Source organism: Tyto alba, unplaced genomic scaffold, assembly GCF_018691265.1.
Source record: "Tyto alba isolate M040663 unplaced genomic scaffold, T.alba_DEE_v4.0 Super-Scaffold_20000042, whole genome shotgun sequence".
Lineage (NCBI taxonomy): Eukaryota > Metazoa > Chordata > Aves > Strigiformes > Tytonidae > Tyto > Tyto alba.
The window spans coordinates 6,691,461-6,717,455 of record NW_024881293.1 but is presented as its reverse complement, the minus strand read 5'-3'; the positions used below and the strand labels follow the sequence as shown (position 1 = coordinate 6,717,455).

Genomic DNA, 25,995 nt, shown 5'->3' with positions numbered 1-25,995 from the left:
GCAAGAACAATGAGGAGACCTGTTTGACTGACATGCTGTAGTAAAGCAAGTGTGAGCTGTTCCTGGCTGCAGAATGGCAGATGCCGCTTGGTACCCCTGCCAGCTGAAGGAGGAAGAGGAGAGAGGGGAAGGAATTTCTGATGTAATTCAGTGCCACAGACGATCATTAACTCAAACGTTCTGCGTGGCGACTGGATTTAATAAGTCCCGTGGTGATAGCAGCCATGAAATTCACATTTGCAGCCCTGGGAGCCTGTCAGATTCAGTAAATCCTGTACTCCGGGCAGTGCCAGTGGGCGCAAGGACGGACCCTTGCACTGCCCTGTCCATTAGCACCGTTTCACCCAGGACCAGGCGGGGGTTAGCTGGCTGCCGGGGAGCTGCACAGCCCTACAGCTGACGGTGGGAGGTGAAGGGCACTAGGTGCAACCAGGACTGCAGTGTTCACAGAACGAAATGATAAGAACAGTGGCACTAGGAATTCCCATCAGCCAGGACTTCTGCTCCAAAAGGACAACAAGGGAAGAGGGCTTCTCCGGCTTACACATGGGTCAATGACAAAATCTTTCCTCAGTGCCTCAAGCCCAGCGGAGAGCTGACCCAGCCTGGATTGTGGGGATGGCTGGGAGATGGGAAACGCTGGCGGAGGGCCAGGCAAAACTTCACTTACAATTCCTTGACAGTTGTCTTCAGATTGTCTGTTCTCTCCTGTGATTTTTATTTGGCTGTTACTTTAAAAATGCCTGTGTTTTCTCCAACTAGCAGAGTAACTAGCTGCATTATCTCTGCATTATTTCCACTGAGGTCTGCATATAGATGGTGGAAACCACCTCCTAGCTCAGTGAGAGGTGAAAGCAGCTTGGGGCAGAGGTCTGGGGGCAGGATAGCGGCAAGAGGCGCCTCCCCAGCCATACTGCTCTTTTGCTTGAAGTGTCTGGTTTATCAAATGTTTCATGTATGTGGCTTAATTAAAAAAAAAAAAAAAATCTGCAATGCAATCTGTGCTCTAATTTGAGGCCACCATTTAGTGATTTTAATTGTGTGACAGTATTTTGGTATTTTCAATACCCAGTAGTAGGTTAATGACTGTTCCTTGAAGAATGGAGTTTATATAACACAAGTCATTACATAAGAAGGCTGACTATGGCCTGAAGAACAGGAGGAAAACAAATATGCAAGAATGCAAAACCTAGAACAAGCAAACTCTACTTTGATGGCCCCAAGAAGCCTGAAAAATAAATGGTACATGGGTTCCAGCAAGGTGAAACTAACCTTGAAGAAGGCTGAGGACGTGGAGGTGAAGGCACTGCATGACAGGACGTAACGACCATCGAGCTCTGTGCTACCACGCATTTCCCACGTGGTGGCTGTAATCTCTTCTGTTCATCCACACTGCACGATTTACATAAAAACCGTCCAACAAACAAGCAAGGAAAAAGTTATTGGCTGGTCACTTTTATTTTTTTATTTTTTCCAGAAGCTCCTAACCATGGCCTGAGTTGGACTGACCAAATACCTTGCTGAAATAAAACCGTGGGAGAGCCTGAAGCATGACCTTTTGCTTGGACCTTGGACCAAAGTTGGATGGGGTAATTTTAATTTCGGTCACAAAAAGCGAGTGAGCCTCCTGCGTCTGCATCACCCCAGCTTTCCTTAGGGGGGGCCAAGGCCGGGGGGGAGGTACTTGGCAGAGGTGGGGGTTGCTCCCAACATGCTCAAAGCAGGGATGGGCACCCCCTGCCTTCCTTGGTTGCCTTTTCAGGAGTCTTCCCCGTGTTGGGGGTGAGGGGGTGCCCTGACCCAGGCCGGCCTGGGGCAAAGGGCTGGGAGATATACAGACACACACACACCCCCAAACCCCCCCCTCCAGAGGGGCCGGGCGGGAAGCAGCTGGCAGAGGGCGGGAGGGAGGTGCCGTGGGAAGCGCGGGGGCGCGGCGGAGTTCGGGGTTCCAATCGCACCCCGCCGGGGGGTGCAGGGGTTGGGGGGGGCTGTGCCCGGGCGCGGGATGGGGCCGGCTCCGCGCTCCCTCCGGGCTGGGAGGAAGACGGAGCCGACCCCGGGCGGGAGGAAGGGCGGGGTGAGGATGGCGTGTGGGACTCCAAATGCGGTCAAGCGCCGCTGCCGGGGTTTCGCTCGGGAAAAGCGGGCGGCTGCGAGGCGGGGGGAAGCCCCGCAAGGGCAGGTCCGCAGAGCTGTCGCTGCTGCTGTCGCTCGCAATGAGCCGCTCTCGGAGCAGCACCTCCCCACGTAGGTAAATGCCCGGGGTGGGGAGGGGGCGGCCGGCTCTGCCTGGGCGCATCTCCCCGCTGCATCCCGCATCCCTCCCCCGTGCAGAGCCGGCGGCGCTGAGCCACCCGGGCCCGGGAGGGGCTGGGCCGGGGGCTTCCAGCACGGAGCCGAGCAGCGGGGACACGCAGCCCCGAGCCGGAGAAGGGGAGGGGGGTGGCGTGTGTGTATTTTTTGGGGTGGTGGTTGGGATTTTGTTGTGGGCTTTTTTTTTTTTTTTTTTTTTCCGCTCCGATCGGGAAGGAAAGGGGGGGGGGGGGAGGTGTGATTTCGGGGGAGGGTCGGGGAAGAGGATGCAATGAGGCTCCCCCGGACTGGGTGATTTTTGCAGCTTGCCTCCTCCTCCCCCAGCCTCCCCCCCACCCCCACCCCCCCTCGGTTTTGGCTGGCTCGCTTTCCAGTTGCTGCATGAAGGGCTGTGCTTGTGGCGGTGTGTGCCCGCTCCCGGAGACGTGGCGCACCACCTCCCTCGGCGGAGGCCGGGGAGAGGCCGGAGGAAGGGGATATATATATATATATATATATATTATTTTTTATTTTTTTATTTTATTTTACCTGTCACATTCGTCCTAGAAAAATAAAAAAATAAAACGGGCAGGGCAAGGGAGCCCGCGGCAGCCCCGGCACGGGGGCAGTGTGTGTGTGCGGGGGGTGCCCCGCCGCCCCCCGCCGCACCGCCCCGCACCGCAGCCTGCGGGCGCTGAGCGCGATGCGCCCCGGGCTCAGCTCTGCGGAATAGCGCGGCCGCCGCTCGCTGTCCGCGGGCCGGGGGCGGACGGACCCGACCGCTGGCAATTCCCTATTGATGTCCATGAATGCAAACACCATGATTTTCATGATCCTGGGCGCCTCTATCGTTATGGTAAGAGATTTTGCTTATTTCCCTCCCCTCCATTCCCACCCCCCCCCCCCCCCGCACTGTCCCTTAGCCTGTGCACCTTGGTGTGTATGCGTGTGTGTGCATGTGTGTGCGCCCCATTAAACACCAAAGATTATTTTCTTTGTGACTGCTTCAGTCTTTGGCAATCAAACTAGAGTCAATGTTTTATTCCATCATCCAGAGTTGACCAGATGCCTTGGTTATGGGCTCTTACAGGCAATAGCTTGCTTGATGGACATGAATGCGTTGTTGGACAGATTTCACAATTACATCTTACCGCATCTGAGAGGGGAAGACCGAGTTTGTCACTGCAACTGTGGAAGGTAAGTTACCTGCATAAGATCTCTCTCACCTGTCCCCCCAACCCCTTCCCACCTCATCTCACTGGAAAGGCACAGCGAGGTGGTGGCCAGCAGCAGGGTGCTGCTGGCTGGACTACCATCTTTGCATTCTGGCTGTGTCTCACCTTCCTCAGCAGCTCCTGCATGAGCACGGGGGGGAGGGGGTGTTTGGTTTTCTGGAAGAAGAGTTTTCTGTGGGCCTGGAAGTCCATTTTCTTTTATGTGCATGCTTGTGTATATGCATCTGTGAGCCCTGGGAAAGCAAGAAACTTTCATTTAAACACTTATTATTTTGCCTTTGTTGTCACTGGACTGTGTTGTTTCTCAGTGTGCTTGTGGTCTGGGTGTTGCAGTTGGTGGTTGTGTGGCTTAAACGAAATGGGGTTTGGAGAACAGAGAGGACCTGTGTCCAGGAAGGAGTGCTGCTGTCTAGGACAGTTTCGCGTTGAGGCTTTATGATCTTTGATCAGCTTTTAATGCTCCGTGGTTTTTCTCCTGAGAGTTGTAAGGGTGCTGGACAGAGGACACTGAGGTAGCTGGTCTGTGCTTTTGTGGAGCGTTTAGTAAGCTGAGAGCGTCGGGGTGGATTCTATGCCAGGAAAAATGCCTTTGCTGTGTACAAGTTTATGACTGGACAAATACCTACCTCTCTTCGTGGCTCTTTGGCGATGCTTAATTCTCCTAAACAACTCAGAGCTTCTCATGTCATGTGTAATTGCCGAGGTGCCCAGCTTGCAACTGGGCTTTGGCTGCTCTCTGTGTTAGAGCCTGGGGGACTGAGTTTTAGGAAGCTGAATTTCTCTCTTCTCTACAGGACTGTTGTCAGGGATCCTTATCCTGCATTCCTGGAGGCCTCGTTTCCCCCCCCCCCCCCAGCCCCCCCCCCCCAGCCTGGTTACTCACTGCTTGCTGGAGAGTTTCTTGTCTGTGGGGGAGTAAAGCAGCACAAGGCTGTGCCAGCTAAAGGACATGCTGGGGGAGCCCTCTCCTGCCCCAGCCAACATTTAGATTGGGCTTTACTCCTCTTTGAGCTTCCTCTGGACCCAGCTGCATCCTGGCTCCCAGGCATCACATCCCTCTGGTGTGGAAGCTGAGCTGGAACTGGGATGTGCATGGCTGAATCAAAGGGAAACAGCTTTGCCCTTCCACTCTGCTTCACTCACCGAAGGTGATCGTTACCTTTCTCTCCACAGTTCCTCCCCAGACTCCTGTGGCAGAACAGCAGTGAAGCTACAAGCAGCACCTCGAGGGCCAAATGCAGCCAGGCCCTGAGCAACCCAGTAAGCAGACCCTAACTACCCGCTCTGTGGGCACTTCAGGCACCTCTGTGTTAAGGCTGATTGGGAAGACTGTGGGCAAGAAATGTCCACAGTGTCTTTGACTTTTTTTTGGCTGGGATTGGATTTTTCTTAGGCAATTTTTTGGAGTTGTCTTGATGTGTTTCACTAGTTTGAGAGTTTTCCTCTGCCCCTTCAACCAATTTATCTTTCTACTTGTCACAGCTGTGTTCAGTGGTGGTGAAAATTGGCTGCTGGTAATAGACTTTAACGTTGTCTTGAGTGACTGAGGGGTGTCAGGTCTCACTGGTGCTGTTGGCAGTGTCCCTTCTGCCCGAGTCGGGGAAGGTGGCAGGGGCACTCCTCTCTTCTCTAACTGTATGTCTGTGGAGATGCTGTTGAGGCAGATAAATTAGCCGTGGCACTCTCCCCAAACATAGTTAGGTCATTTCTTAGAAAGTGCACAAATCAGCTTCCAAATTGTCAAGCATGGATCTGAGGGGAGTCAAAAAGCAGAAGTTTAACAGTTGCCTTTGGTATGTAGAAGCAATGGCTCTTGCCAACAGAAAGAGCGTACTGGTCTCTGCTCCTGGGCATGGGCTCGTTGTGCATGAGCATTGGTTTCAACATGTTCATGTTCTGATGTAGGAGACACTTGCACAAAGCATCCCTAGACTGTGGGACTTTGTGTGGCCTTATGCTAAGGGCTGGTCTGTGATCCTCACCCGTTCTCTGTGAGTTCTGACCTGCTGCCTGAATACTAGTGTTTCAAGCTCTCTGATTTAAAAGGCAGGTGATGCTGAATGTGCCTTGTCCTTTTTGTCAGGTCTCCAAGTGCTCTGCATGCAGGCCTTGAGTACACAGAGCATGAGCCATAAGCAATTCTGCCTTGCACTAGGCAAGGCTGCATCCTGGAGCTTGTTGTGAACAGCGGCACCAGGGACTGATAAAGGCCTCTTAATTTGCCAATAACCAAAGGGAGTCCTTGGTGGAGGGAACTGGCTGCAGTTCAGTGTCTTGTGGGGAGGAATGGTGAAAATGAGTAAATGTTGCAGAAATGGAAGGAAAGGAGGAAATGGAATAAATGAATATTAATGTGTGATAAGCTGAGCTGCTGTGATGATTTTTTCCCTCCTGTCCCAGCCTAGGTTGTAGTGTCAGTTGTCACACCAACTAATTCATTCAGAAATGTTTTCCTTCCACTCTCCTATCCTGGTTATATTCTTCCTCGGGGTATCAGAGTGGAACCCCTCCCCAGGAATGGGCTACCATGTCCAAGCACCCCAGGCTGGACTGTGAGTACCCTAGTCTTGGGCATCCAGGGAACAGCAGGATGTGGTCTCCAGAAGGAATCAGCATCTGCACCGAGCTGACGTCGGTGTGAGGGGCTGGGAACTGTTGCCTTGCTGCTGGTGGCTGTGGACAGCGCGGGCTGACTGTGGGTGTCTCAGGTGCCAGCTCCGTGCTCTGTCCCTCCCAAACCTCTGTCCCACCTCACCCCTGCAAGGCTCCAGGGGAAAAGCCCAGACTTCAGCCTGTGGCTCTCCCTGCTGCTCTTTGATGCCAGATTGCCCTTCCCAGCCAGAAGACTGGGAAGACTGCAGGCAGCCCTGGGCATTTGGCTCCTGGCTCAGAACGCAGCAAGCAGGAGGACCAAAGGCAGATGTGTGTCATTAGTGCATCAGCAGCCCGGATCTCCACCCCCTTGGCAGTGGGATGGGGGCCTGACCATCTTTCCAGCTCTCTCTCCTCACTTGTTTCTCTCTGCACTTTCTGCTCCCTGGGAAGGGTCAGCTGGGACATGGTGAGTCTCCCTCCAGCTCTGGTCTCTGGTGGGAGGCTGGCAGGCAGCAGCATGAGCCATATCCAGGGGTGCCCCAGGATCTGCCCAGATTTTGGTGGCCCTAGGATCATTAGAATCGCCCAGGTGCATGGCTATCAGGGCAGAGTGTTCCTCAAAGAGCTCTTCAGTTTGCATGGAGGCTGTTGCTGGGGTCTCTCCCCACAGGCCACGATGTGTCTTTCCCTGGACTCTGCCTGTTCCCCTCTCCATGGGGGACTGGGCCTAGCAAGAAGGTCTGAGGACAAGTGAAAGGGAGTTCCAGCTTATGGCTCCCTGCCCACTTCTTCCTGAAATGCCTTCTGCCAACCCTTGCCTCGTAGCGAGGGCCTCATTTCCTGCAGTTGGGGACTATACTTGGATTTTTTTCCCCTGTTCCTAAGCGCTCAGTGTGTTAGCAGTGACTGGGGAGAGTCACTGGGGTCAAGACATTTGGGGAAGAAAACCAGACCCATCTTCATGCGCGGCTGCACGCTGGACACTTGGCACTACTAGGGCTGATCTCCACCCTTGCTGTGCACATCCCTGCGGGGTCAGGGTCACCGGGACTGTCTGAGGCTGAAGCTGATGCCTGTCGCTTTACACCAGAAGCAAGGCAGCAATTTGTTGAGACAAGAGTGACCTCGCTCTGCTGGGCCCAGGCAGGTGCTTTTTGGGTGTGTGGTGTCAGAAGGGAGTTGTGGCTTCTTGATGGACACAGGAGAACTGAGGGGGTGCTTGTGAAGGCTGTGCTGTGGGAAGTTTTCAGTGGCTGCAGACACTGGGCCCCACGGCTGGCTGGCTGTGTGGTGCTGGCAGGTAATGTGTCTGGAGTCGCACAGGCAAGCTGTCCTTCTCTCCCGCCCAGTGCAAAGAAACAGGCTGTCGAGGCTGATGCATATTTGCAGTCTAAGTGGCAACGTCCACCGAGCTACTTTTTTCAGTTTGAGTGAGCCTGGGCTGGACAGTCCCTTTGCCACGGGAGCAGTCCTGCTCTGAGAGCTGATATGGACAGTCCTCTGGGGGGTGAGGGGGAGCAGATGTGCTCATCTGTGCAGGCTGGGGGGTCGCTGCCAGGCTGGACTGGCGCTTTCCCACTCATCTGCCCTGCTGACTGCACTAGAGCCAAGGAGGGCAAAGCTGCCAGAACCCCTGAGGCCAGTCAAAGTGCATCTACAGCTGTTTAGTGGGAAAACAGTCCTGCCAGTTGCCTGGGGAGGGAAGCTGGTGTAGTGATGGTGCGCGGAGTGAGAACACCAGCAGAGAGACAGGGCTGGCCCTGGCACCTAGTGCTGATACTGAGCCTGCACAGGCACGCCTGGTATGACAGGGACTGTTCCTCTCTTAACATCTGCCTTCTTGCTGGAGGAAGAAGGGGTGACAGCCACATTTACACTCCTGCTGGCTCCTGTCGATGCCATGCAGGGATGTGCCTGCTGGAGCAGATCCCTGGGGGAGCTTGGCACTTTCTGTCCTCAGCATGTGGAGATATTCAGGCTGTCCAAATTACTACGCTGGGGCCTGCCTGCCTGCAGGCAGCCCAGCCCCTCTGGTCCTGCCTCCTCGGGGTGTACCTGTTCCCAGGAGAGAGCAGGTCTATGGAGGACAGCACAAGTGTGGCACTGCCCCAGTCCGAATGTCTCTGTCCCAGCCAGTAAAGGGTCTTCTCTGGAAGCAGAGAGCTGGCAGCAGCTCAGGAGCTGGGTGATGTCATGCAAAGGAAAATCACCAAAGGGCATCCGTGGAGGCAGGGTGAGTTGGAGAGAACAGATGACACCTGCATGGAGCAAGGACCCGTCAAAACAGCCCGGGGGGGCTTGGAAGTTCCCTGTCTGGGAACAGACAGGGACCTTGGGAGCTCTGGCATGCGTTCTCCTTGCCACTGACCTTCTGAATGACCTTGGGTGAGTCTTCCCCTCCCAGGCAAAGTCTCCCTGTGAGCGGAGTTGGAAAGGACTGAGAGGATTGTCAGCCTTACCTGGATGCCAATACCCTGCAAGCAGAGCTGCGGGCCTGGCCAGCCCTCAAGTCAGTTCTTCCTCTCTGAGGGATATTTGTCCTCACTAGGCTCTGATCCAGCAGGGAAAGGCTCAGGGAAAGGCTTTGCTGGACCTCTCCTGAGCGACTGGTGTGCATGGAGACCTGCAGCGCAATCGGCTGCTTCCCAGGAGAGTGGCTGGGCATGGGGTGGAAACGTGTGAGGTGGCTGCTGGTTGGGGCTCTGCCCTGGTGCTGGGATCACTGGCAGCACCAGTGACTGGGAAAGGGATGGCTGGTGGTGCTGGAGCAGTGTTGTCTTGCGGCAGCATGGGTTTGAATAATGCTGCTCCTTGGACTCTGTCAGAGGGGCCAAACGCTTCCCTCCGTGCCCAGAGGAGGGACAGGCCAATGCTTGTCCCACGCTAGCAGCACTGCTCTCAGGAGATACACAGAAAGTACATTTTTGCTCTGTTTCCTCCTTTCCCAGCCACTCTGGAAATGTCATTGAACCTCTCTGTCCCCAGAGCCTCTGCGGTTGTGCTGGGAGTGCTCATTGCTGGAGGCCTCCAGGCCTTTCCTGGGCTTCTGGCAGCTGCTACAGTGTGAGGGGGCCCAGGCAGATGTCTTCACCTCTGCAGTGGTGCCACCCGCACTGGTCTGCAGACTGGCTTTGCTGGGAATGGTGCTGGGAGGCGCTGGGCTGTTTGGGGAGAGGCTGCAAGGTCAGACAGGGCTGCAGAACAGGGAGGCTCTGCTTGCAGCCCCTGTGTGGGGCATGCCTTGGGGGCTGGCCAGCAAGGCAGGGTAAGCCATGTTCTTCCCTGTTCCCCCCCCCCCCCCCCCCCAAATCCTGCTGCAGCTGGAGATACGGGGAATGGGTCAGTCCAGCCTGGTTGTGGGAGCTGCGACGTGAGCCCGGGAGATGTGACATGTCTGCGACCGACAAAGACTGACACCTTGCCCGGGAGGGAGCTGAGCCGAGCCAGAGCATCGGCACGCAGACATCCCCGGCGAGGGGCGAGTGTAGAGGTGGTGACGGGCTCTTTGCGTTTCAGATGGCAGATCTGTGGCGCTTTTTTAAAGGCTCCCGTGCTGTGCTTTGGCTGCAGCAGCCAGCGCGCACACAAGGTCACTGGAAGGGACAATAGCGCTTCGGGCAGCTCTGTAGAGAAACTTCCTAGCCATGCTGGCCAAGGCTCTGCTCCAGCCACTGCACTGCTTCCCCCGGGAGGGAGGAGAGGAAGTCTTCTCCCTTTATTGCAAAGATTGGGAAAGGGGACAGGGATGCTACAGCTCAACCACACGTGCACAGACACAAACACTGTGCTCCCTTTGCCCAGCAGCTTCAGTTTCTCACCTGAGCCGAGTGCTGTTTATCTGGGGCTGGATCAGCAAATCCAGCTCTCACTTACTTCAGGAGAGCATCTGCTGACAATCGCCAGATCCTCCTGCTTTTGAGGGTGTTTCTGGCCTGAAGCGTGGTTGCATTTCTTTTCCTACAATTACATCTGCTTCCTGTGGAAGCTCCACCACGTCAAGGGTGGTCATGGCTGTTAGGTGTGACTGAATGTGCATGGCACATGAAAGGAGGTGGTGCATGATTAACCTAGTAGGAACAATTTGGCCTGGATCTGTTGTGACAACTGATCCCATCTTGAACTGCCAAGAAATTGGCCCTCAAGTTACTTGGTACATCTTTTTTCTTGTCAATAAACACTGTCAGGACATGGGTTTACCTTTTGAGGACTGCATGTACTTTGTGACAGCTCTCTCACAGCCAAGGGTGCTGTGAACCCCTGAGTCCTCACACCCACGTCAGTTGTTTGACGGCTGGCTAAGGTGATGTAAGGCTGAAGGAGATTTTCGTCTTTTCTCACAGGTCTTTGATGAAACGGGCCCTGTCTGGAGGGTTATGTCAGCCCCTGGAGGGCCACATTTCTGAAAACAAGGTTTGGCCAAAAGCATTTGCTCTGAGGAGCTGCCTGGCCTCCAGCGCTGTCTGCCCTCCCTGGAAGTGCACTGGTGTGGGGATGGTGGTGGTTTGCTGCACCCACATTATGCTCAGCTTAGAGGTGATCCGTTACCTCACTGGATCCAGCCCCCAGAGCCATCCAGGCCACGTTCCAGTTTCCAATTCCCTCGATATGCGGTGGGGACCCTGGACCTTTGTGCACTATTAATAACGTGCTGTGCTGATGTGCCAGTGTCTCCAAATCACTCCTGTAACATCCCCAAGGACTTGAGCTGCAACAGAAAACTTCTGGGGGTCTGTCCCTGTTCTCTTCCCCATCTCAGTGGCACTACTCAGTCCGGCTAAACCAAAACAAAGCATAAAAATCCCTGCAGCCCAGATCTTCCAACTGTTGCAATACCAGGAAAAATTAATCTTCCCTGAGCCTTGCTAAACCTTTTCCAGAAAACTCTGTGGAGTGGAAACCTAGCACTGGCATCTCCGCTGCACAGGAACTACTCAGGTAACTTAGGGTTCCCAAAAGCTGTCTGGAAGGTATCAGTGCAGGGCCTCGGGTGCTTTCTGGTTTCTTTTAAGGAAATTTGCACCTGGGATCCAACTTTGATTTCTAATACTTGGAAAATTAAGTTGCCGAATCCAGATAGGTCAAAGTTTTTGCTCTCTGTTGAATTTTGCCTCACATGAATCACCTTTGGACTTCTTGATGGCTCACTGTACACCAGGACTGACTCCCTTCTCTGAGCATGACCAGCCCACAAGCTGTAGAGGCAAAGGGCTGGCATAGGGATACTGAGGGGACTGAATCCCTCCTTATGGAATGCTGGAAGCCAATGGTCACTTTGACCCACACACAAACAGTGAGAAAGGGTCAACCAGCCACCCTTTCCTGGAGCTTTCTCCCTCCGTTATCTGTCTGAGATGTGCCTTATGGCTTATGGGTATGCAGAGATGTTGCTCCAGTCACGTTAGAGTGGTTGTGTTGAAAACAGTTGTTGACAACTTCAGTTGCATCCCAGAGCTGGTTGTGTTGCCTTTCTGTCTGCTCCACTCCCTCCACAGCCTCTAGTTCTAAATCTAGAGGTCCTTTCCAACCTCAACTGTTCTGTGATTCTGTGGTTTTATGAAAGCTGCAGGGCAGAAATAGGGACTTCACCTCTGAGTCTGGACTCAGGGGACAGTCCCCTGCACATAAAAAGGGAGCTGCAACACAAAAGGAGTGTCAGACCCTTACTGCTACCCCAAGGTGCTGGTCAGCCCTGTGATGGCTACAGGAAGCTGGGAGAGCTGGAGGAGGTCCCACTCCAGCGTGCAGAGTCAGCCAGCACTGAGGAGAGGGACAAGGCAGGGAAGAGGTGACTGTGTCCCTTCCCTCAAGGCTCTGCAAGCAGAGAACAAGAGCTGTGAAGAAAACAGACTGTGTGGTAGGAAAAACCGCTGGTGTGTTGTGTGTGTGTGCACGTGCGAGTGCTACAGGCACATCCCTGCTCCTGAGTCCTGGGGGAAGTTTGGCAGTGGAGGAGTGTACTCCAGGACCCTCTTCTAGTACAGGGCTGAGACTCTCTGCAAAAACCACCTCGTGTGTGGAGACAGGTGTGCACTCACTTCCTAGAAATGGGTCTGACTTTGATGTGTTGGGAAGTTTTGCTTCTCTCGGCCCCAGAAGTGGCTGCGTGTTAGTGATGCTCTGCACGGGGAGGCTTTGGATAGCCCTGTGGGATGTGACACAACGATGCAGAGGAGATACCTACCAGGTCCTGCTGAGGCACTCAAGTTCTTGATCATTTCAAGGAGTTTAGGTTTCTGGAGGTGTTTCTGGACTCAGCCCTTAGGCTGTTTCTGTACTGCAAGAAGCAAAAGGGAGTAAATTAAGGGCCTGCCAGGTAGCCCTGGCAGTGATGAGGAGAGCATGACACATGGGAAGTATGTGTGAGGCTTGCCTTTTCCCCTTCTGCAGAGCTCCTTGGATGTGTTCTTTAAATTAGTGGGAGCCCTCCCATTCATGAATAAGAACTCCCTTTTTGGGACCCCTCCCTCACACACCCTCTACCTTCTAGATTTTCCCTAGCCAAATGAGGGGAAAAAAGAAACCCATCTCTGGTTACAAACCCACCAGTAAAAGGAGGCAAGGTTACTCTGAGCTGCCATCAGAGCTGGCCTGGATGCAGCTCCTTTCTGCTACCCAGCCCGGTTTCATCCCTAGGACTGGGGCCTTTGCTGGGTGCAGATGGGAGCAGTCCTAGAGAGCAGGAGCATGGTTAGATGGGCTTCTCAGCCACACAGCCTTTTCCACCCCCCACATGCCATGGCACCAGGTTGTACACCAGCCCCACATGCCTTGATCTGCCGGGAGCTGGTGCCTCTGGTGCAGGTGGCCTCCATTAAGTCATTGCTGAGATTAGGGCTGTTTTCAGTAGGTTCTTTTGAGTGGAGGTTTGTTTGTGTAAATATTTGGACGTTTCTCAGGCATGATTATTGAGCAACCTGCACCTCATGCATATTCAGAGGCCTCCAGCGATTGCCTCCTCTCCTGCCTGTCGGAGCAGGGCTGGGTCCATGGATGTGGGAGGGCCATGAGTGCTGGTGATGCTGGTGGGGGGAGATGCTGGGGAGATCCCATGCAACTGGGCCCTGACCTTGAGCTGGGAGCACTGGTGATACGTCTGTGCTGCAGTGCCAGGACTGTTGTGGTGGTCTGATTCGTGCCACCTTAGCGGTGCTGGCAGGCACGGTGGGCTGCTGAGCACACCTCGCCGGGGCTGCCTGACCCTTCCTGGGCTCCCCAGCAGCAGTGACAGCGCCAGCCCAGGCAGCTCCTGCTTCTAAATCAGGCAGCGGGAGGAGGTGGGATGGCTAAGCACAGAGCTTGGGCAGCCTCATGGCTCCTGGCTGCTCTCAGGGAAAGTTAAGAGCCATTTAAAGCAGATGCAGAGGCTCCAGGGCAGCTTGCTTCCAGTTTTGCTTTGCATCCTGCATGCCCTGTCACCTGGGATCCTCCTATCCCACATGCTCAGCAAACCTGTCACAGCTGGTCCCCTCCCATTCAGCCCCCACAGACCTGCCTTATTTTTTTCCTACTCTACAACTCCCTCACTCCATCCCTGCCATTTCCCTGCTTTTCCCAAGTTAACCAGGGTCTTTCAAGCAGTTCAGCATCATCCCGTGCTTGATCTCTATCACCTCATTGCACAAATGAACCTAATCGTCTGTCTGGCAGACGGCATGGGGACAGCCTCTCCAGGATCCCTGAGAGACACCGAAGTCTCTGAAAGCTCAAGTCCATGCTTTGCCCCTAAGGACCCCGGCAGCCTGTGGCACACCAGCCCTCCCCGCTGCATGCCGCCGCGCGTGTTGGCAGGCAGGGCATCCGCTGCCCTTCTGTGCTGTGCTGTTTGGGGACAGCATGAAGCTGAGGGCTTTTATTTTTTTTTTTTTTTGGAGACTGGCTACGACACAAAGTCAGGCCAAGCCTCTGGCCGTGTCCCCAGGAAGAGATGAAGGGTGGGATGAGCTGCAGGGTCAGGCCAGGAGCCCTCGCTGAGCCAGGATGCTGCAGGAGGGATTCAGCTGGAGCTGCGTTTATCCCAGGTGGCGTTCGGGGCACTAAAGGCAGGCTTGCTGGCTGCTCCTGTGCTGAGAGAGATTTCTTACTGTCTGCTACAGGCAGTAATTGCTGCCTGTTCCTTGAGGAGGATGAGGGAGACCCTGCTTCCCAAACCACCCCAGTCATGCAGCAGGAGAACCTGAGATGGTTTTAGAGCTTGCATGACTTCTCCAGAAGTGATAGGTTGCAGGGTCTCTGCCTGAGGATGAATTCAAGGCATGCTGTCAGGTACTTCCTCCGTGGTGGTAAACATGTGCTGCTCTAATATGGGATGGGTATGATTCTCATTTCACTCGGAGAGGTGGGGCACCAGGCAGCACGGCACACCTCTGGAGAAGCACCGCGGAGCTGCTAGCAGTGGCAGTGCTGCGGAGCAGAGGACGGCTCTAACGTTCTCTAGGTTATGTTTGCATTTGCAGGGCTGCACAGCCGCCCTCTCAGACTGTGTGTACTCACTGGAGCAGTGTTATTGACCTCTGCCTGTGAACATGAATGCAGTAGTGCCCTTTACATCTCTGGGGGGGTGACCACTCCAACCTCATGCTGTCCTTAATATTATCTTTCAGTTTACAGATGACAAACTTAGGCACATTCCTGGGTCAGGAACATGACACAAGTTCCAGGCGTGGGTTCAGGTTTCTATACTTTTTTACCTCATGCTCTGCCAATTCCTCTGCTGACGAGCTCAAAAAGCCAAGACAGCACTTCTGCTCCCAGGAATGTGGGTAGAAACTTGAAGGAATGGTGTTAAACCAGCCCCTGGCCACAGGAGCCGGTGCTGGGTGGAAATGGTACTCTGCTCTTCTCCACTGATGCTTTTCCTTGTTTCTGTTCTCTGCAACAGGCATCATGTCCATTATGTTATTCCATATGATGGGGATCAGTCAGTGGTGGACTCCTCGGAGAATTACTTTGTGACTGACAATGTAACCAAGCAAGAGATTGATCTGATGCTGGGACTTTTGCTGGGCTTTTGTATAAGCTGGTTTCTGGTGTGGATGGATGGGGTTCTCCATTATGCAGTGCGAGCCTGGAGAACTAGCCGACGGTATGGTAAGTGCAGCCTCACGGGCTCCCTTCTCCTTCCTCAACCCCTTGCCCTATCCTGCGAGGCTGGTGTGGAGGCAGGAGGGCAACAGCCTTGCAGCATTTGGCCCATGTGGATTTGGCACCGGCCTGACCAGCCCTACCCTAGCCCTGGTTATACAATCAGGAACGTTTGCATGGAGGGAGCCAGCTGAGGAGCCTTGAGGGCTCTGCTTTGGAAAGTGTAAAGTATGTGTTGGTGCAAAGGGGTGTTTGATGGAAAGCAACATGTTTACCCGTAGGCAGGCTGGCAGATGGTGGTTGTATGTCTGCACATGTGGGCAGGATATTTTCAGGCCAGACAAAACTTCCCTGAAATCTGGATTTTTTTTAATTTTTTTTTTTTTTTTTTGTGCATATAATTTGCAGCCAGGCACATGCTTATGGAGTGCAGGTCTCTTGTTGGTTGTATAAACTTGTGACAATGTGATGACTATGACAGATGTTTCTATGTTGTGTCGGAGATGCAGCAGCTGAGGTTTCCCCATCCTCATTGCTGTTCCAGATGTGCCAAGATTTTTTCAGTATTGACATCAGCCCCACAGAGAAAAGTGTTAGCCATATGAGTTAGTCTTTGGGCCAGCTAGCTTTGCATCCTGAACTAGCATCCTGAGAGTGACCAAAAGACTTTCCTTCAGAGGGCCTCTCTGCCCCTCTTTGATCTCTCAGCACGGGTATCCCATGGACTTTAATTGTTGGAAGGGGAAAAAAGACAGAAAAGCTATTAAAATATTGAATGATTTGAAATTCCATAACACTGTACCTATAAATCTCAGTCTCTCTAACTCTGACTGATGGTGTCTGTTAAATTACAACTCAGAGGAAGAGGAGAAATGAGCAAGAGAAAGATTTATCTGTAAACCTGCAAGAAATTCTAATTAGGGAAGTGAACTATCTCTTTCTAAAAACTCAAATCAAGATATTAATTTCTTATTAGTCTTCCTAAATCCCCAGCAGCCTGCTTCAGCAGTTTCTGAATCAGGACTCTCTTGAGGCTCTGTTGCTGTCATTTCCCAAGCAGCAGGCTAATCGTCAGAGTTTCCAGTGAGATCGAAGGTAGGAGCCAGTCTGGAGGCTGTGACACCTGGTTTTGATGAGACCACCCGGGGCTGGGATCGCGTTGGTGCTCACGAAGGCAGCGGGGCTGGCAGGAGCCATCCTTGGGCGAGGTGCTAGGGAGAGTACAGCGATATGGTTCTACAGAGCTGCTGCCTTTCTTTATGGAGCCATGAGCTACAGACAGGTTATCTCCACCTAACCTGCCTTCCTCTGAAGGGATACTGCATAGATTTTTATTTGTAGTAATTAAGGCTAATGCTGGTAATTAATTTAGTATTTAAGCCGAACCATCTTTTTTCTTTTTCTTTTTAAAAATTTTTTCCTCCCTGTGTATGCATATTCTAAGGCTTTAAGAAGGGGCTGGCCAATGGTGTAATAGACCGTGCAGATACATTTTTCCTGAAAATGAACGCAGAATTACTTTGCACCCAGTTTTTCCTTCCCATTGCAAGCCCACTGGCAGTGCCCCTTTTGTGATGCAGACAGCTGACACCCTCTTTGGCCTGAGACATGGCCCCTTAGTGCTGTCTTCGCGGTGTTGCACCAGCGACACGGGTCCTGTCTGCTCTTAAACCAGGTTGGCTGTTCCATAGCTGTGTGCTTGCCCTGTTCCTGGATCTGTTAACAAGCACCCTGTGTCCCCACAATCAAATGTGTGGTAGAAGAGACCTTGGAAGCCTCCTTGTCTAATCCAGAGATGAGGTTTCCAGTGTATACTGTGCAATGGGACATGAGGTCTCTTTACTGGAAAGGTTTTGATGTGCACTGAACTGTTCCGTCCAAGGAGAAAACAGTGTGCTTGTGTGCTGTGCTGAGCACATTTCACTAAAGGCAGGCTGGAAAATCATTGGGGGATTTGGAGCAAAATAACGGATGTTGAGCTTCTAGGTATTCCCTGTTCATTTAAATCAACTATGCAAAACTAGTCATTTTAAAGACAGTAAGCAGAAAGGGTACCTATTTCTTTGTTGAACCAGAACCTAAGCTTAAATTTCCTTCTAAGAAAGAAATGGTGCCTATGACTGTGAGAGATAGGGGTAATACAAAACGCTATACTGGTACACAATGTAGAGCTCTCCCTGAAATACGTAAGCACCACTTAACAATGACTCAATGTCACACTGAGGCATGATCAGCTTAAATTTGGGTCTGCTAGAATACCCTATAGCTCCTTTCTCATGGAAGGGATTTCTTAAAATAGAAAATATTCTATAGACACTCAGACATCAGATTGAGATTCACAGTAGCTGCAGTGCTGGTCAGAGCAGTCACGTACCACCTCACACTAGCTGCAACAGTTAATCTGCCGTTCTCTGGGCCTTTCAAATTCTCCTTTGTGGGGTTGGGCAATGTGTATTCCTGGGTGGAATGGCCCAAAGCTCTCACGAAACTGACTGGCAGCTGGAAGATTGCTACAGGGAAAGGTTCATGGGCTGAGATACTGGATACAAAAAATGCCATTGTCCAGCCTGCACTGGCTGTGGGGCAGAAAGGGGCTTGTGCTGATGTTACGTGAAGTTGGCCAGGGTTTCAGAAGACAAGAAAGGAGCCGGGGTTGAACAGGGACTGTACGTGTGCGGCGGCAGTGTGCTGCTGTTTCCCTGGCAGCCCGGTCCCCAGAGCAGCTCCCTGCCAGCTACAGCGATTAGCAGAGATCAGCGTGAGGCTCCTGCTTTTGCTGAATCTTGCCCGTGCTGCTGGCCTGGCATTCAGAGGGCGAGTAAGGCACGAGGAGGTGGTCTGGAGCATGGCACTCATCACAAGGAGCTGGTTCCTACCAAGGGGGAGAAAGGTGGAGTTTACTGGAAGAGGAGTGGTCAGTGCTGGGGCTAAGGCTGGGGAACGTGTGGTCTGAAGGGGAGCCCCAGGGTAGCCTTGCCAAGGCTATTATTAGTGCCTGATTTCTGTGGGGCAGGCCAGGAACAGGGCTAGGCAAGGCAGGAGAACGTGGGTCTCACCATTCCTATAATATCTCATCTTCCTTCTCCTTTCTGCCTTCCAGACAATTCGTGGTCATGGATTCCAAAATTTTGTAACTTAAAGGAGTTCAGAAAACGTCATCACAGGCAGTATGAGGAGGCGACTGGGAACATGGTGCACATCAAACAGAAGCTGTACCATAACGGGCACCCTAGCCCGCGGCACCTCTGAGGAATGCCTTCCCCTCCAGAGACTGCAGTGAGGTTTTAAAAAAGACTTTGCTCTTCTTCCAGGGGAACAGCTACTAGTTTGCTCCTCTGTGGAAGCCAGCCGAGGACACAATTTTACTTATCCATCCTGTGTGTCCCTGTGGCACACCATGATGCACAACTAAGCCAGTCCTGGATGCTACGCAGCCAAGACATTGCACTGTGTTCCACATTTTATTGTCAGACTTGTGTATATATGTAAAAAGCAGACAAACAAAAACGAGAAAAGAGATTTGCATTATACTTTCAACAACACACCCACCCCCCCACCCCCCCCCTTTTTCCTGGCATTCACGGCTGTCCTGCACATCCAGCTACCCTACAGGGAGTGTTGGCCAAGGGTATGGAGGTGGGACAACATGAAGAAGATGCAGTTTTTCATCCAGGAGCTCGAGTCCCTTGTTTCTTTGGTCCCTTGGCTTGGTTTTGCTCTGCTCTGTTCCTTCCGCTGCTAGAATGGTTTGGCTGGTCACAGGTTTGGCTGGGGACTGCTGCCAGCTGGTTGTGAAGGCACAGTGCCCCTTTTGCTTTGGTTCATGTTTTTGGGAGTTGCTGTGGGGGAAGGAAGTCCTGGGAATATGTAACTGATTTGTTGTTTGCATTGCTATACACTGAAACCTGCCTTAAGCAATCCAAGAAATCTTAGTACCAGGGGAACAGTACCATAAGGTATCAGTCCATTTAACAGGTCTGGTGCTGCCTGGTTTACACCACTTTTATACTGGTGGTACCTTGCTGATGTCAGTGCTGTTATTCTTCCCTAATGCTAGAGAGGAGTTGCTCCTGATACGTGGGGAGAAGTGTATCGAGTTGAATGGTGTTAGATCTGACTTGCACCCTGATCATACCCCTCTGCTGCATAAACACCACCCACCCCTTGCCTGGGAGGAAGGGAGCTGCTCTCCCCCTTCTCAGAGGGCGAGCCTGAGGCCCTGATTAATACCCCCTGAGAAACACTGACAACGCAGTGAGAGGGTCCTGTTAACAGTCTCACTCTTCCTGCCCATGAACAGCCACCTCTCTTCTTCTGTTACTGCTCCGAGCTGAAATAGCACTTCAGCAGCAGCCTGGGCTTGGCTTGAGGACCACAGAGAGATGTGGGCCTGAAGCCAAACTCATCTACAGAGTCCAATGTCCCAATAATGGGTTGAATCAAAGTATGAGGATGCCCTAACATGGTTTTGCCTTTGCTTCCCCTGGTCACAGCTTAGGTGTGGGTTTCAGGGTAGCTACCAAGTGTCTGAAACCAACCTCCACACCCAGACACCACCTCCACTTCCAGGCAGAGTTGCCTGAAGGAGTTGATAAAGCCCGTGGTGCACCTGGACAGTGCAGTGGGATCCTGTTCCTCTGGCAGTCATTTTCTGCTGGGGGAGAGAAGCAAATGTGCACAGACTGCCTTGCTTTTGCACATGCTGGGCAGCAGTCAGCAGTGGCCCAAGAGAGACTTCTACTGAGAGGAGTAAGGGAGGGAGATGCTAGCCCCAAGGATTCAAGGTGGTAGCCCTGAAACTCAATCATTTCTCCTTCATTCATCATTTTGTACTGAGTGGGCTTGTGCTTAAATGAGGAAAACATCCAGAACAAAAGGATGATGAATATTATCAGAAACTGCTATTTTCTTCTATGACTTACTTGATTCTGTCAATGGCCTCCAATTGTTTGATCACAATGTCTGTGAAGGGAAAAGGACATCATGATTCCCTGCTCTTCTCCTTCCCCATTCAGCTTTTGTGTCTTAGTTTGTTTTTTTTTTTTCATTGTTTCCTATGCCCAGGATCAGTTCAGTTATTGACAAACCCCAAAGCTGCCCAGAAGCCAAACCTACCCGTTTCTCTGCCATTCCTACCTTTGCTCTTCCCTAGTGCCTCTTGTCTTGGAGCCCCAGTTTCTGCCTGGGCCTAAATACTTGCCCGGTCTATACTTATGTCTGTCTGCTTGACTGTCTGTCATTCAGGACTTCCTATGGTTGTAATGTCTGCAGCCACCTGTTAGTATCTAAAGAAAGACTTTTCCTTAAGCAGCTCCTTTCCAAGCCACATGGCTTTGCAGCCTCCCTCCCTGTATGAGCTTTGGGTGTTTGACTGTGTGGACTCATCCTCAGGCTGCTCACTTCAGAGGAGTCTTACTCTGAGAGCGCCCGATGAGCTCTGGCCAAGCCACAGTTGGGGTTGCCCTTGGGTGACAGCACACCCTTAACTGGCAGCAAGGAATAGGTACCGTGGTGTAAAACAGGTACATGTCATGGACATGTCTTCAGCTGGGACAACATTTTGCAGGGGAGAAAATTCCATCATGATAAGGACAAAGACTGAGTTGCTGGAACTAGTTATGGGAAAAAAAGCACTTTAAATAATCTTTCCACTTGGAACCTGTCACAAGAGAGACTAAAGGCAGTGACCTAAACTCAGACTGAATTGAAAGTCTGGTTCTGCCCTGCTCTAGCAACTGACCTTAGTTGAAATATCATTAAATATGAACCTTACAGCTGCAAAGAGGGAAGTGATGGCTCACATTGATTAAGTCTGATTCACACCAGAATTTCAGAAAAATCTGAGGCTCTGGAAGAGCAAAAAAAAAATTCCTACTTGGTACATAGCCCCATTGTTTAAGAACAGACTTTTCTTTAATCTGCTGTGTCTGCAGCTATTACCTTGTGAGCCTAGCTCTTGTTAACACTTAGTCAAAAATTAAGACAAAATGCATTCTCAGTGCAATTAAATTTATGAGGAATAACTCACTGGTCTTAAATCCAAGGAAACCAGGAATACCCTCATAGAGCAATGTTTGTCCCAGCACACGCTAAACCAGTGGGATTAATCCTGGGGAACTGACTAGGCCTTTATTAAGGATGAGAATTAACTAAGGGGCAAAGTTCCTTCCCATGCAGTAAGGCCAGGTCCTATTCCTGACCCATGAGATCTGGTGCATCCTCTGTGCAGGGGTGATTTCAACGACTGTTTTTCCCAACAGCCAAATGTCTGCCACATCTCCTCTTTGGGGGAATGAGATTACAAGCCCCCACAGAGAAGCAGAAGGTCAAAGAGGCAGCTGGGTGTTGAGTATGGCAGAACCCCAGTACCAGCGATGTCTTGCCCCACGCAGCACATGCTCTCTCTGCTTGACAGCGACACTCCTGTCCCTGTCCCGTCCCCTCAGCTGGCTCTGCTCGAGGTGTGAGCCTTACCAACAATGTCTGACTTCGTGGTCTCTTGTTCCTCTGTCCAAGTGAGGTTGCTCCTGTTGCTCGCAGCTCAGTTGTCTGTAAAGTCTGCTGTTGCACTGTCTTCTTCTCCTGTGCATGTGTTCGTTTTGCTTTTGTCTAGTTGTGAGGGTGTTTTCTCCTTGTTTAATTGTCTGAGATGTACTAGTGTTGACTTGTCTGTTGTTCTCTTGCCTCTGATCCAGTCTTCACACACAAAACAAAACAAAACAAAACAAAACAGAAAAACAACAGATCCAAACAACAACACCACAACCCAAACCCAGCAACAACCCCAAACAAAGAGGGTTCAGTTAGGAGAAAGTGACTTTGGCATCAGGGATTTGACACAACAAGGTCAGGGCTAGGCAGGATGCTGGTCAGAACCTGGGGAAGAGAAAACATGGGGTTGCAAAGCTTACAGCTGGCAGCTGTGTCTGTAATGGCAGCTCTGTAGGGACAAAGGAGGGGGAAGTGTGCACCATGTCTTAGCACTCATCCACCAGATGCTTTGAGGGAGGCTTCTGCAGAATTAGATAGTGGGGGGAATTTTGTGCTGCCTCAGGAGGGGCTATTTTTAGAGCAGACACAGAGCTTAAAACTGTATGTGCCAATTCTTCAGAGCTGGGATTAGCACTGGAAACACTCTCCTGCAGTTTTGGTGCGAGGAGCCTAGGTTTGGCTGCCTGCACACTGAATGGGTATGTGCTGGTGGTTGGGACCCGCTGCAAAGGAGAGGTGTGGAAAGACAGCTGGAGAAAAGCAGAGGCTGATGGAATCCATTGTATCAACCAGTAGCTCCTTCTTAAATTCAAGCTGCCGCTTACCAGCACTGCTGAATAAACCCCTTGCCAGGCAGCGAGATCCCTGAGGCAGCGTAAAGCTAAACCCATTCTCTGCCAACCCTCTTTCCACTTTCTTTCTTCTCCAGAGAGCCACACACTAAACAGCAGGCCTGTCAGATTGGTTGTCTCCTCCAAGTTGTGTCCTAGCTGACATCTGTCCTTCCACCACAGTCAGTGGCTTACAACAGGATGGGTGTGTGGAAGGAAGGGATGAGAAAAGGCCCAATGCACCACAGGTGGAAGTGGTGCTGTGCCAGGGAGGAGCTAGCAGAGCTGCACATCGCTTCGCTTCAGGAATGAGAGGAAAGGAAGAGCCCAAAGCCACCACACACAGGACTTCAGGTGTAGCCCAGAGTAGACGCAGATACTACGCATGCCTTCTTGGGCCTGCTGCTCTGACACAACGAGAAGGATCCTTCTCCTTTGAGGACCAGGTTGGGAAGGTGTCTGCTGTGATTCCATCCATCCATCCCACCTTCCATCCTTCTTTCCTTCCTTCCTTCCTTCCATCCATCCATCCATCCATCCATCCATCCATCCATCCATCCATCCATCCATCCATCCATCCATCCATCCATCCATCCATCCATCCATCCATCCATCCATCCATCCATCCATCCATCCATCCATCCATCCACCGTGCCCTCTCACTGCTCAGCTGGCCCTTGAGCCAGCCAGGGACACATCAACTGGCCCATCCTGGCTGAGGTATCTGGCAGCACCAATCAATAAACAGTAAAAACCCAGAAGAGAGCCCAGAACGCATGTCCCAGACATTCGCAGCACGGTGGGGTGGTTTTAGTTACTCTCATGCTACTCTCTACCTCATTTTCCAGTTGTACTCAGCTGTGAGAAGAGAATCCCTGATAAAAAGGGATACTAAAAAGAGCCACTAAAATGATTAAGGAACTATGAGGAAAGGTTGAGAGCTCTGGAACTATTCAGTCTAGAGAAGAGAAAGTTCAGGGGGAATCAATGTATATAAATACCTGAAAGAAAGGTGCAAAGAAGATGGAGCCAGGCTCTTTTCAGTGATGTCCAGTGACAGGACCAGAGGCAATGAGCACACACTAAAACATGGGAGGTTTTGCTTGAACATCAGGAAACACTTTTTTACTGTGAGGGTGATCGAGAACTTGGACAGGTTGTCAGAATTGTGGAGTCTCCATCCTTGGAGATAGTTAGAAGCCAGCTGGATGTGGTTCTGTGCAGCCTGTTCTAGGTGGCCGTGCTTGAGCAAAGGGGTTGGACCTGGTGACCTCCAGAGGTCCTTCCCAATCTCAACCATTCTGTGAAAAACAAAATGCCGTGCAAATGGTGTCAAGTGAGCTGAAGCCCACTGGCTTTGCAAGAGACCAAGAGTTGCTACTTCAAGACCGCAGTGGGCAGCGCAGCCCAACCATCAGTAGCCTTTGCTTACCTTGGGTAAGGTCCAGGTGAGCCCAGGCAGGAGAAAGCCCCAGGGGAACCAGTGTGAGAAGTCCTGCTCCAAGGGCACTCCCCAGCTCAGGAGAAAGCACGCTGTAAAAGAAACATCTCACTTGTACTGGCTCCCCTGGGAAAGGAAGGGCAATATTCACCTTCCACATTCCCTGGTATGAAGGCTGGAGGCTTGCAGGCGCTAAACGACACAGGGAACCTCCATCTCATGTCAAATTCCACTTTGAGACAGCTTCACAGCAGCAGTGTAACACTCTGTGTGGCATTGATGAAGAGTGTCTGTGTGGGGGTGAGCATGGAGGTAACGAAGGCCCCTTCTGCATTCAGGTGGCTTTGAAGGTAGAAGTAGCCAACAGAAGCACCCAGAGCACCTCTGGATGTGAAAGAATAGAAGTACTTCTATTACTAGAGTACAAACAGAAAGACATCTGGAGCAAATGCAGGGGAAGCAGAGGAGTTGGGAAATACAGGCTGGTGTGAGGAGGAGCTCTGCAGCCTGGCCAGGTGCTCAGGATACTCTTCCAGTTGTATGCGTGTGCGTGCTGGTGTGCGTCTGTGTGGGTACAGCTGTGTGCCATCATGTGTTCACTGCATGGAGCCTATTCCTCTTCTTGAGTACCTCCCATTCATTTGCACACATTTCTTTTCCAGTGGGGTTGCTAGTTTTAGTCCCCTCTTCAAGCTGAGCCCTGGGATTTCCACGGAGGGGTGACACCAGGAGGATGGCTCAATCCTGCGAGGCGCTTAGCACCCTCAGCTCACAATGACTAAGGCAGTGGAAACCCTTGCAGGACAGAGCACAGACTTTAGGAAGATTTTTTTTCAACAATGCTCTGCAGTGAGAATACAAGAACAAAACTTGGAGTGCTGTTTTCCCTGATTGTTAATCCTTCTTTTCTTTTTTCTGCACTCACCCCAGTTTTGCATGCATCAGACAGGAAGAGGTACAACACACGTTGATACTAACAGAGAGAAAGAGATTATACTCTGTTCTGAGTCTAATCATAGAATAATCTCTACTGTGGTTGAAAAGCAATAATGGCTAATTTTTTTATTAAATACACTTGCACAGGCAAATGTCACCTACAGTTTGTGTTCTCCAGCGGCCGTGCTGGGAGCGGTGACAATGCTGTGCTGAAGCTAAGGGGAGCAGCTGAAGGCCGCAGAGAGCTTGGGGGTGGGGGAGGCAATAGAAAAAGCACACTGTGATTTTATTTGGGTCAACGAGTGAGTGTATTTCAGCCATTCCTTCCCTTTCAATACTATGTTTGTATAATAGATAACCAGTTCAGCTCCTGAAACTAAGCCCGTCCTTTGCTGTTTGTCAGTAAAATAGTTTTTTGCATGTTTTGCATCTGAGTGTTTTTTCCAACCTTTTGAACCAAATGATACTCCTGGGGTCAGAGGCAGGGGGCCTGCCAGGGGCAATGTCAGGTCACCAGCTTACAGGCAGGGGTTTAAGGGAGGGAGGTACAAATCCAGCTTGGACAGTGGGGGAAAAAGCTGCACCCAGCCTTGAGCCATGCAGGAGGGCTGTGCAATGTCCCCAAGGTTATCTGACATTATGGGACAGTGTCCCAGATTTTAGCCTGCTGGCCTCCCACTCCCTGGGAACCTCTCAGGTCCAAAACTGATTTAAAAAGATAAATATTCTACAGTTAAAACCAAATTCTGGGTGCAAGCTTCCTCCAGAGAGGAGTGTGAGCCTCTCTTGCCTACTGCCTGCAAGGGCAAGCACGAAAAGCGAGGTGCAGGAAACCCAGGGCTTTGGCAGGGGCAGGGAGAGCTGTGCTCATTTCCCATCCTAGCAGTACCAAAAGCTGGCGCCATGAACCAGTCTTTTAACATGCTGCATTCTGCTCTTTTTCTCTCCTGGAACAGGACCACACATACACAAACAGAGCAAGTCTGACACTGAGTGGGACTTCAGTCCTTATGCGCAAAGATGCTGATGCACGAGTTGTTCTACGAGTCTGGGCAAATCTGGGCACATCTTACTCAGGCTTGGTGGAGAC

General features: G+C 51.7%; 1 protein-coding gene across 5 annotated transcripts; it reads left to right on the top strand.

The window, feature by feature from the left end:
- Window positions 1–1,237: 1,237 nt before the first annotated feature.
- On the top strand, window positions 1,238–21,959 carry TMEM240 (transmembrane protein 240). Of its 5 annotated transcripts, XM_042794235.1 has the most exons (6): window positions 1,238–1,297; window positions 1,478–1,589; window positions 2,863–3,151; window positions 3,351–3,492; window positions 15,004–15,212; window positions 18,307–21,959. In XM_042794235.1, exons 2-6 carry the CDS (start codon window positions 1,551–1,553, stop codon window positions 18,453–18,455), a joined length of 828 nt encoding a protein of 275 aa, XP_042650169.1. In that variant the 5' UTR covers window positions 1,238–1,297; window positions 1,478–1,550; the 3' UTR covers window positions 18,456–21,959. The 5 variants fall into 5 exon arrangements, with proteins under 5 accessions (XP_042650169.1, XP_042650173.1, XP_042650171.1 ...); XM_042794239.1 differs by lacking the exons at window positions 1,238–1,297; window positions 1,478–1,589; window positions 2,863–3,151 and adding an exon at window positions 2,059–2,250 and having other exon boundaries at window positions 3,386–3,492; XM_042794237.1 differs by lacking the exons at window positions 1,238–1,297; window positions 1,478–1,589; window positions 2,863–3,151 and adding an exon at window positions 2,059–2,254 and having other exon boundaries at window positions 3,386–3,492.
- The last annotated feature ends 4,036 nt before the right edge of the window (window positions 21,960–25,995 follow it).